The sequence below is a fragment of the Ciconia boyciana genome, chromosome 3 (assembly GCF_034638445.1).
Source record: "Ciconia boyciana chromosome 3, ASM3463844v1, whole genome shotgun sequence".
NCBI classification, from domain to species: Eukaryota; Metazoa; Chordata; class Aves; order Ciconiiformes; family Ciconiidae; genus Ciconia; species Ciconia boyciana.
Window position 1 is genome coordinate 85,583,850 of NC_132936.1, and position 12,391 is coordinate 85,596,240.

The 12,391-nt window shown below is 38.4% G+C and overlaps 1 protein-coding gene across 1 annotated transcript in view; it reads left to right on the top strand.

The window, feature by feature from the left end:
- The first annotated feature begins 8,086 nt into the window (after window positions 1–8,086).
- RYR2 (ryanodine receptor 2) overlaps window positions 8,087–12,391 on the top strand; it is a 437,742-nt gene continuing 433,437 nt past the window's right edge. The window contains exons 1-2 of the mRNA XM_072857729.1: window positions 8,087–8,116; window positions 8,218–8,403. Of these exons, the coding sequence (XP_072713830.1) occupies window positions 8,087–8,116; window positions 8,218–8,403 (216 nt within the window). The remainder of the gene's footprint in view (window positions 8,117–8,217; window positions 8,404–12,391) is intronic.

A 12,391-nucleotide genomic window follows, 5' to 3' on the forward strand; every position in this document is an offset into this window, starting at 1 on the left:
TACTGGTGGTAAAATGACCTTGAATGTGGTAAACTGAGGCACGGGGGAGGCTTTTTGTGTAGCGAAAGAAAAAAGGCCTGAGAAGTATCCTTTTAATGCGAAGTTTTGAATCTCTAATCTTTAGTTGTATGTAAGTAGTGATTTTTAATCCTCTTTTCCTTCCACTTTGTCAAAGTTATGAACGTTACTTGGAAAAGTCAGTTGCTTTAAGACATATTCTTGCTGTAGTCTTCCTTCTATCTGTTCTTAGAAAGCTTGGATTAGTATTCTCTTAAGCTATTAGATTTGTGTAACTTTCTGAATGGCATTGATAGAAAGCACTGGAAATTGGATGTTACCTGGTAATTGCTGCAGTTTCTCTTTTTAGTTATTTATTTTTTAAAATGGTAATTAGGGACAGATGGATTCATAAATGGTTTGGTAGATAAAACAGAACTTTTCAAAGAACACCTTATGCAAGTGAAAAAGCTTTCTGTGCTTTGAATACCTTAATGGTGACATCTGTAGGCCTACTACATGTAAACAATGCTTTTCATATTTTCTTCTTTTGATAGAACCTGATAAACTTTCTAAAATTGCAGGTTCTCTTTCTGATGTTTCAAAGTTACTGTAGCATCTTTAGAGTTTATCCTGGAATGTAAACACAATATATTATTTTTAATTTTTAAAGAAAAATATGATACTTTATTCAATTAAAAAAATCCTTTACTTGCATTAAGCTATTAAACTGAGTTTGTATTTGCCATCTACATGTTGATTTGTAATTTCTTTTTCCTTTCCTCTTCACACATTCCTTTTTGCCTAATGATTCGTCTTCTTCGTTTGCTGCTTTTATTTTATTCTTATTTTTTTATAAGGTCATGCATTTCCTCCTACAAATTTGCTGCTAGGGTGGATTTCTCTTTGTTTTGGGAACAATTTGAGTTGGATACGTCACTTTGGAGAAGTGAACGTAACCTGTTAATGCCCTGGATTTCTGGAAGCATCAGTCCTTACATTGTTTGAGGTAACTTTGGACAGACTGGAATTCAGCTCTGTGCTGTTCAGTTCTCCTCAAGGAAATCTTCTATAGTCCTGTGAATTACATGCTTCTCCACAGACAGGGCTCTCCCTCGTTACTTTGCTGAATACTCCAGGTGGAGATGACCTTGTATTATGTGTAGCCTTTTTTAGGCTTGGATGTACATTTTCCTGACTTCTCCCACTGAATGCACACGTGCTGTGCAAGAGGAGTGAAAAGGAGCAAGTATCCTGCTCTTGCTTTTATTAGTTGTGTGTCTGGGGAAGACTTCTTCCCTGTAGGGGTGGGGTTTTTTTTAAATATTAGGAAAGAGAAAGATTTGTACAAAATAAACTTTCATTGTTTAGTCTTTACATTCAAGAGTCTAAAACATTTATAGTTAATAGGAAAATGACCTGGTTTGGGGTTTGTTTGGTTTGGTTTTTTTGTTTGGTTTTTAGGATGTGTAATTTGACCAGAGTGAAAATAATTCAGAGTTCTAGGAAAGAACGGAAAATGTTTTTTGCCTAAATACATACGTTCCTTCCATGATGCACGCATGCAAGGACTGTTTTTTGTGGTGCAGAACCCCCATAAGGGAAGGCCTTCGTGGGGAGTGGGGTGGTAAGCTGATGGTAGGATTAAAACAATTGCAGTGTTTCAACAAAATACTGCCTGTGAGTATCCCTTATATTGGTTAAAGGTGTCCTGAATTTTGGGAGCAATATGTACGTAGGAGTGATGAGAAATGTGTAGTTCAGCTATTTGATCTTGGGCTGTTCCTGATGCCAGTATGTATGGTTTTCTGGAGTTCCGGAGTTTCTTAAATTAGAGGCAGGTCGTCTTTTAGATGTTTATGGCAGGAGACACCACCAGGACACACTAAAGTAAGGCCGACAGGGTTATGGTCTTTCTCACTGTCCTCTGAGACAGTGAAGACTACCATGCCTGTCAGAAATCAGAAGCATAATCAGTGTGAGCATCACATTTTCCCCAGGTCTGTTGGAGTCGTGGTCTCCTTTTCATCTCTTCCTTTTTTTTAAAGATTGGAATGCTGATGTTCCACTGTGTGCTCTCTTCTAATGCTTTTTTCATTTGTTTAATTAGCAACTTGCAGTAAAATAGGATCTTTTGCTTGTGTGAACATATTCTGTGCTGCCTTATTTTCTACGTGGACTTAACTTTTCTGAGTGTGACTGTCAGAGAAAAGTGTAAGGATACTTTCCAATGCTGGAAAAGTACTTTTAAATTAAGTTAAACATTACTTAGGATTCATGTTTGACATGCAAAAGATTTTATTCACTCAGTGCTGGTATTAAATACTTCATATAGTAAAACAATGGAGTTGATGGCAGAGACTTTTTCTTCATTCTGAAATGAAGAATGTAATGTGGTCACATTTCAAGGACAGCAATTCTGGGATTCCAGAGTCAATTCTGTTCCAGATATTCCTCATTATGACATCATTTAAACAATGAATGCCACTTTAAATCTGACTAAAAATCATATGCTTAGATGCCATCCCGCATGAAGATTCTGTGGAATTAGAGGACACAAAAGGAACCTGGAAAAACAAGATCTGAAGATTATTGTAAAATAAGTAACTAAAAAAAAGAATAATTGTTATGTGAATCTCTCAGTGAAACAGAATAGATTCCCCCCCCTCCCCCTCCCTCAATCCCTCGATGCTTTTCATATGCTGTTTATATGTAAAGGGGTTTATCAAAATATGTTAGATTCTGGTAGCTGCAATTGTCAAACATAGACAAACATACAAACACAGCTGCCAGAATGCACTGAAGAAAATGCTCAAAAGCAATCTCGGATATTAGGAGCAATTTTAGAAGGAAAGAACACTGAAAAACACTTTGGCTAGCCTTTATTTATTTTAAAAAGTATTTCTTGTATCTGTCAGTATGTGACTTCTGAAGATTCACCAGGGACTGGCACAAGAGACCACTGTTTAACAGCTCATGTGAGGGCTGGCGTGGCTGAGATTGCAGCATTTGTACCTTCCTCTCTAAGGCACTGCACTGCAGTACAGATACTGAATATGATCTCAAATTCTATTTTGGAATTGAGCTGGACAGGCTGTTTGTGGTGAACGGGTTTTAGCTAGGACACGTAGTCCGTTTCTTATTTAGGAATTACGGGTGAACATTTTATATATAAATTTTTTGATTCCCAAACTGTTTGACAAACATTTTATACCCCCACTAAAATTATATTACTGGATAAAATCAGTTGTCTAGTCTGTGTACTATCTTGTCCAGTGTTCTGCATCTGGAAGTTGTCTTTATCAGATGTGTGAGAAGGAGGCTGAGGAAGCTCCGTAGCAAATAGTTGGTCCACCAGGGAAGTTTCGTGCTATTCCTGTGAGTTGGTTGACTAATGTTCTGAGAGACAGAGAGCTGCTCTTCCTTTCAGTGTCTGAAGACGTTTTGATGCGTGGTGCTCTTTAGCATCGTGAAGGCCTGAGGAAAATCTATTGCAGGAACTTAAGCTCTGGACAGACTTTAAAGAGAGAATTCCAGTTAATTTCTGACCTAAGATTTAGCATGGTCTCAAGGGCTATGTCTGCCTTTGACTTCTCTATTTGAATGCTGTATTATCACAGGCATATTGTAAAGGTGGTTTTCCTCTCATATAGCTGTGTGGAAAGTGCACAGGATGATTCTAATTCAGGAAAGTACACCAGTCTTTCTTGCACAGGGATAGGGATGTGTTGAAGTATTTCTCTGAATCAAGGTAAAAGATTGGAAACTGACTGTGTGGGGAAATACTGACTGTGGGCTGTATCCAGGAAGTACACAAATTAAACTGAAAATACAGAGATATTTTTCTTCTGATTTTTATACTTATGGTGCTTCATGTTAAAACCCTGAGTTAGTTTTGGTTTTGTTTTCTGAATTACACCTAGGTTTTTGTTTAAATTTCCTGAATTGACTGAAAAAGTAGACTTGGCTGTGTGTGGATGACAAAAGAAAAGTCAGAAACTGCATATGTATTCCTATACTTCCTAATAAAACTTAAGTGAAATAAATTTGTTTTGTTTGGTGTCATGGTACTAGTGCATAAATAACCTTTGTTGAACTGTAGAATGAACACATTTTATCATGGTGAATGAAAGAATTTTAACTTTCTCTTACTGTGGTTGTTGTGATTTTAATTGTGATTGATGGAAGAAGTCAGCAATGTGTTTTCTATATTGTGGCTATCTAAATCTTTTTTTTAATTTGTGCACAAAAGGAGTAATGTCTCTTCACTTATTAGCAAATACTTACTTGCAAATGCTATACAGAAGTTTCAGAATTGAGCTCTGCTTAATTGTAATAATATATAGCAGTAAATGTGTGGTACATATTTAAGTGCTGATAAGAATAGCTAAAATAAATGTTAGTGAAATGAACAAAATATTTTTTTATAGCACCACTTTAAAAAAATAATTGCTTTTTGCGTATGTCAGTTTTAATGGGTCTCATGGTCACTGCCGTGAAGTGCTGTTTAAGGTCTCAAGAGTGAAACTCTGATCCCTATGAAGGCAGAACTGTTGATTTCAGTGTAACCAGGATTTAATATCCAGACTTTGTTTGCAGGCAGAATGGCTAGAAATGTGCACATAATAGTTGTTCCTGTGTAAATGCATGTTTGTTTCTGAAAACTACTACAAAACTCTATGGGAAGATTCAGTCTTCTGGTTGGAATTGCTCCTAGCTATGACACTGTTAGGAGATTTTCTTTATGGCTTATGTGATGAATCCTTTAGTGCATCACTTCTGGGAAATTAAGCTCTATGAATTTCTGGAGATGGCTGTCCCTTTCATGGTACTAATGTACAAATAAAATCACAGCAATTTTCTGTTTGTATTTTATATTGGTGAGGAGCTTGATCTTTTATCCATCATCAGCAAGGATTTTGCTATTGATTGCAAGTGGACAGTTCCTCAAAAGAATAAATTCTCAAGACAAGTAATTGCTAAGGTTGAATGGGTAATGTTTTCCTGTTAATACCATTATAGACTTCATCTCTGAACAGAAGTGGTCTCCCCTTTTGTGAGGAAAGTTCTGTATCTCTTATGTGGGAACTTCTTATTGACATAAAAAAACTACCAGAGTAGTTTTGAGTTCTGCCTTCATTGAGCTACTTGGTTTGAATTTTCTGCTAGAGCATTGAGCATAGGGGAATAGAGGCAGTAACTAATGAAGTACATAATCTGAGCACCCTAATTTTCTTATTTTGTCCAAATTCATGCATATGCATTATACAGATAGCTATTTTATTTGGTCTAACGTTTCCTATGTTGGTACGTACTTGCATTCATAACATGAATTCTTGAAGTAATATTAATGTTATTCTGAAGTAGGAGGAAGAGGGTATGATTTTCCTGAAGAACAAGAAGTAAAAAAACCCCTGAACCGAACTCGTAAAATGACTGGAAAAATTAAAGCCAGGGCAGACTTTTAGTGCTAGTATCTTGTTAGTGCTTTTTCTTATTTAGATTAAAAAGCTTTAATACACTTCTATAAAATGTGGCAAATAAAATGATAAACGCTTAAGAGTAATGCATTTTCTGTTAATGAAAGCTGAAGGGTGAATCCTGTTACTTTGTCCTTCAGACAGCTTGAAAACGCCCATTTTAAACCTTACCTGTGGTCAGGTGGACATGAGAACAGAGCGCTTCAATTATTGACATAATTATACCCTGGAATTTCTCCCAATAGCAAAGTAAGAACAGCCTGGCATAATTTTCTGTTTCTAGTCCATATTCTGCTTAAGACCTATACTATGTTTTGCAAGTGTATAGCATTTAAGCCATGTCTGGCTGTGTTGTCTATACTACCCTGGGAATGGCAGGCCTCTTGAAGAGGCTGCCTGATGCATCTCAGTAAATGAGAAAAGGCACGAAAGAACTAGTTTAGATAACAGTTTAAGCCTTTTAAAGGCAACCAGAGTGATGTAGAGCTTACTGCAATATTTTGTGCCCATCAGGGGCACAGCAGTGGTATTTCTTTGTTCTCGTAACAAATAGAGCAATTTAAGGGCACATACTGCCTGCGACATCATCACAGAAGAGGTCACCCCAGTTTCCTAACAAGGACTAGCAGGAACTCTCATGTGCTTTTACTGCAGTGTAGTTTTATGCTCTGCTCGCTTGTTAATAAGCGTGAGATTAATTAACTAATTGTGTATTCTGTTATGAAAGAACTCTTGCTTTTCTTTGTCTTTTTTTACATAATAATGGTGGTGTAACTTGTCAGGTGAAGGGTTTAAACTCTTCAAATATGTTGCTACTTCTAGAGCCCAATAATATGTTACTCAGCTATTGATATGAACAGATGTATGAGGCATGTGCTGTAATTTAGTAGAAGCTTTGCTTAGCTTCTCAGAATTGCTTAATAAAAACAAACTAGTATCTATGTGCCTACTGTTTGGAAAGTGAAAGACATGACAGGTAAGGTGTCATAACATGAGCGGTATTAACTTATTTGACAGTTGCAATTTATGTTTAAACGTAATGCTATAAGGGTCAGTTTAACAGTAATGTTAATGTGTTTATAGGAGCACTCATACTAACAGCTACATTAAATTTTAAATAAAAAGGTGGGTTCACTTTTTCAGTGTTGTGGCATACTTCAATGTTTACCATAGTCAGGAATGACTTCCTTATAATTACCATGTGCTTGAAGAAAATTGGAAATATAATAGGTTACCTAGTAATGCAGTAGACTTCCCAGAGGCACTTTGGCAAAAGTTGACAAGGTATTCCGTAAGATATATGGATCAGTTAATTTTTAACATGCAAGACATTTTACTGCAGGACAGCTTTTTTGCTTTGTTTGGTTTTGTTCATATCCTGAACACTGTAGGATCACAGAGGAGTAACAAGATCATTACATTTTGTGAGGCAGATTCCCAGAGGATTTCAGAGTAATTAATGTTGTATAACAACATACGTCTATTATCTGATTGTTTTTTACTTGACTGTGGGAAATAATATCTGATGGATATTAGCTGGCAGAACCAAATGCTGAACACTGGCATGTCCTGTCTCTCTACCTCTGTGAAAACTTCTCTGGAATCCTGCTGTGAAAACTGAGTGCACTGAATTTGAAGAATGTCCCTGCTTAAATCCTTCTTTTAAAGGAATGATGGAAGGAAACAACACAAAATTTGCATTGGCTGTTTGTGAGTTTTCCTGGGGATTGCCAGAAAGTGGAGTTGTATTAGTGGAATCAACCCAGAAATGGCAGTCTCTTACAGTTATATTTCTTCCTTCCGAACCAGGCAAAGCTGGAAAAAACAACTGCCTGGGCTTTGTGTGGGATGCATTCTTTGGTTTCATAAAAGGAAAAAGGGGAAAGAGGAAAGTGTCTTCCTTTGCTGAATATGCCAGATAATTTCCCTTGGTGTATGAGCATCTTCCCTTCCTGTGATGGCCAAGTAGAATTCCTTATATAGGAATTTAGGTGGAGGAATTAAAGGAATTTGAAGAGTGTTCAAAGTAAGCCTAGGTAGTTGGATAGATCTGCTTAAGACTCAGTAAACTACTGCACAGATGGATTTATTCACTGATAACTGATCCTCATTGTACATCAGGAATGTAGCCATGCTGATAAACATTTGAAAATCACCTATGGTGTGTTTATTTTCTAGTTGCAAAGTGGAATAATTTCATTAGAACTAGCTAAGCACAAGCCGGACGATTAAACCTCCCTGTACGGACCCATGACCTCCATCCTGAATCAGTCTTTGATAAAGCATTTGGTTCCAATGGTGATAGCAGCCACCTAAATACCTATATAGATGGATAAGAATCCTTTAGCGCTACAACACTCATGAGAATGCTGTGTGGTTCCAACACTGAGGGTTAGACTGAAAATAAGCATCAGTCATTTTTTGACTATTTTCTGCATGTTTATGAAGTAGATTTTGCAATGCTAATGCATAGACAGGTATGTGCATTTACACAGTCTTGTTGCGAGTACCAGGGAGATGGAATGCATATCCTCTCTTCCATGCAACAGAAAAGTAAAAAAATTCACAATACGTGGTGCAGGGAAGTACTTGGTAAGAATGAAATGGGGATGGAGAGAACTTTCCTTCTGGCGTTACAGGTAATTTAATAGCCTTTCATTGCTAAAGAGTTAGATTAATCTTCTTTTAAAAGCTTGTATTAAGTAAATGTGGCTTTTGTTTTTTTTTTTTTCTGCCCCAGTTGACACTTCCAGAGCGCAAAGACTTGTCTCATGATTTGACCTGTACTAGCCAGTCCAGCAGACAGCTGAAGGAACCGCAGTATTGCATTCATGCAGACATGAAACGATTCATTCATGAGAACTATCATAGCAAGTATGGCGGAAGAGATCTAAATCTCCTAATGAAGGAACTGATAGAGATCAAAGTCTGTGCAAATAACACTGTATGAATTTTGAGGGCCAGAAATGTTACGTAACATTGCTGAAGTGTGATTGCTGAGGCAAAGAATCCTTGAAGCAGTACCATCACAGATCTAAACACGATGCTGGAATAGTAAGGATAACATGGATAAGAGTTGCATTTATTGGTGTGTACATAAGAGGTCTGCCTAATTTCTTGTAGTCTTAGAATTATGTAGCAAGTCCTTTAGAAAAGCTTGTGAGCAAAAAAGCACTAGTCTAATATTTAGTAATCGCAGGAGGGTGATAGCTACATAGGTAAATCCAGAAGACTTCTCGAATGCCATATGTGTTCCATCACTGTTGACTGAATTTCTGTAGAGTAAGCTTGTGAATTAATGATTCACATACTAAGATGTTTTTGAATAGGTCTTAGCATGATAGTCTGACTGCTTGGTCAGGTATGTCAGCCATTATTTACTCTTTAATCACTTTTAATATGTCTAATGTAGTGAATATGCCTTTTAAAAGTTACTACTTTTGATACTGGTATTTTGATGGAAGAAGAGTCTTAAAGCTTACAAAAATAAACGATTGCAAAAGAAATCATCAGTGAAGGCCTAATCTCCATTTTGAGCTGACCAGGGTTCTTGTAGAAACATCCTGTAAATTTTGTTTTGACATGAGGTTCTTCAAATCCTGTAGAAGAAATGCTGTTGCATGTTGGATAGTTTCAGAATATCACGTGCAATGTTATGCCTCCAAGTCCATTTCTGAAATCTGTTAGCAGTATCTCATACAAGAAGGGTACTATATTTGTTCTGTATGCTATCTGCTGGTTCATTTGAAGTTGCTTTTCTTTTGTCTTTCAACCTCTGAGTCCAAAACTTTTTGTTTAATCTCTCTCACTCTTCCTTTTTATTGTCCCAGCCATTGAGATCCCTGTCTTTTGGTATTGGGTTTGATTGCTCTTCCTGATTTGAAGTTTGACAGAGTGTCAACCTAAGCCTGTGGCAGAACTTGGTGTTGTCTTTAGTTATGAATTTAAGCATTCATTCAAATTGGTAGAAGGATATTTTCCTGAAGAAGGCTCTTAAATTTGGAATTTCTTTCTTTCTTTTTTTCTTTTTAATTGCTCTCTTGATCTGACAAAGGTCAAGGTCAAGGTCTTTTTCTTTTTTCCTCTCTCAGAACAAGAAAATAAGTGTATTTGTCATGGTTTAGCCCCAGCTGGCAACTAAGCAGCACGCAGCCGCTCGCTCACTCCCCCCCCCCCCCCCAGGTTCCGGCTGTAGTAATTCCTATAACATGCAACTCAAATCATGGGTTACAACAATTTAAAGGTATATCCATTACAATCTCCACCCCTGGTCCTTTTGGGCCAGGTTATAGGGTTTAACATTGCAATAAACTCCTCCCCTTGCTCCTAGCCTGGCCAGCAACAAGGGTTTCCTGCTATAGTAATTCCCACAACATGCAACTCAAATCCTGGGATACAACAATTTAAAGGTATTTCCGTTACAGTCTCCATCCCTGGTGCCTTTGGACCAGACCATCGTGTTTAACATTGCAATGAAGTCCTCCCCTTGCCCCTGCTCCAGCTTGGACTTATCCACAGAATGTAGTACATTCAGAAGTAAACTTGCTCCAACATGACCTCATGCACAGCCACTGATGATTTGAGGTGTACCTGCTGCAGCATGGACTTTTTCCACAGCCACAGATGCTTCGAGGTGCACCTTATCCAGCGTGACCTTATCCTTGGGCCACAATCCCTTCAGAGGTATACCTGCTGTGGCACAGACATAACCACGGCCACAGACGTTTCAAGATGTGCCTGCTCTGGCATGGGCTAATCCATGGGCACAGACACTTTGGGGTGTCCTGCTCCCACGTGGACTCACCCACAGGTCACAGTCCCTTTGACTCGAGTTCACACCGGAGTTCCAGCCTGTCCAGTACAGCAGCACAGAAACAGCAGCGATGTCCTGGCCATCTGCCAGCCCAGGCACATCGCCATTGCTGTTATCAAAATGTTCCCAGGCACAGCACAGTAAGATGATCAGCAGCACAGCAAGCAGCGAAAGCGAAAAGCAGCCACTAACGAGCCCTAGACTCCAACATACAGTAAGGCAAGCAAGCCTATGGCAAGCACAGAAGCCTGCTGACTAATAGAATTTATAGCTGTTATTGCTGTTTAGCTATCTATCTGGCACATTCCAATCAAATTTGTCATTATCTCAAACCCTTCGTGCCCCACGTTGGGCGCCAAAAAGGACTGTCGTGGTTTAGCCCCAGCTGGCAACTAAGCAGCACGCAGCCGCTCGCTCACTCCCCCCCGGTGGGATGGGGGAGAGAATCGGAAGAGCAAAAGTAAGAAAACTCGAGGGTTGAGATAAAGACAGTTTAATAGGGAAAGCAAAAGCCACTCACACAAGCAAAGCAAAGCAAGGAATTCATTCACTGCTTCCCATGGGCAGGCAGGTGTTTGGCCATCTCCAGGAAAGCAGGGCTCCATCACGCGTAATGGTTACTTGGGAAGACAAATGCCATCACTCCAAATGTCCCCCCCTTCCTTCTTCTTCCCCAGCTTTATATACTGAGCATGGCATCATGTGGTATGGAATAGCCCTTTGGTCAGTTTGGATCAACTATCCTGGCTGTGTCCCCTCCCAGCTTCTTGTGCACCTGGCAGAGCACGGGAAGCTGAAAAGTCCTTGACTAGTGCAGCAACACCTAAAACATCTCTGTATTATCAACGCTGTTTTCAGTACAAATCCAAAACGTAGCCCCATACCAGCCACTATAAAGAAAATTAACTCTATCTCAGCTGAAACCAGGACAGTATTAAAAGTGTCACATCAAGTTTACTGAGTAGGAGGGAGGTTATAATGAGATATAATGTCAGTAATACATATTTCTCCACATCGTTTGTATTCATGTATGATTAGTCTGCATTTTTTTCTCCTTTTCCTTTGCGTGCTTGACCTCTGGAAAGCTTCAGCTCATTGAGCTGAAGGACTCCAAAATCCTTAAGTTCAAATGAACAGAATTTGTCTAGAAAGGGAGGGGGATGGAATGTAGGAGGGAGGGATGGATATCAAATCTCATAGGTGAGCTTTGTCATGCTCTTGAGAGGCATAGCGTGTTGCCTGGCTTTTCTCCAAAATAAAATAGATGCTTTTGCATAGGAAGTGTAATATAACTCTGAGTTTAGACACAAAAAGAAACACTTTCATTTTCCATGGAGTGGGAGGAGAAAAATGAGTAATTAGGTAGTGAGAATTAGATTTACATGTTCCTAAAGGTGAATGGAGGTATCTTTTTCTAGGTGAAATGTGTGGCTCAATTCAATAAAAACTGTACACCTGCATTTTTAAATACTGAAATATTTACACCTATTTATGGACTACAGCCAACTGAGAATGTGAGAATGTAGGGGTTTTTTTTTTCTGATGTAGGAATTTTCATACCTGTTTTAATCTACTGAAAATTAAATGAATGTGGTTTAAAGATATATCAAGCTGCAATGTTGATATATTTTATTGATAATTTTACAGGCATCACTTTATTCTGAAGTAACTTAGTGCTTTTTTATTTTGAGATTTCTAGTTGAATTCTAGCTTATAATTTGTATGTCAGCTGCAATTGCAGCTGAAGTCTCTGAATTTCTTCTTTCCTTTTACTATAAATCTGTTAGTGAAGCAGAATTATACACTTTCTGTTTTATCCCCATTTTTTATTCTGCTTTCTCTTCTACAGTTTATTTTTTACTTGACAGCTGCAAAGTTAAAAGAGCATCAGTGACAATATTCTTCCCTTCCAAACCAATTTGTTTTGGGGGTTGCCTCTCAGGCTTGGTAAATCACCTCTCTGCAGAAGTCCTGTGCCTGGCTTAAGGAATTGTTTACTCTGGCCCTCTGCACAGAGGTACCTTCTGCTGACTCTGAGAAAACCTCTAGGTGAGAGTTACTGTATCAGTTTTCTGAAGCTGTAATCCTGTAAAGTAATCAA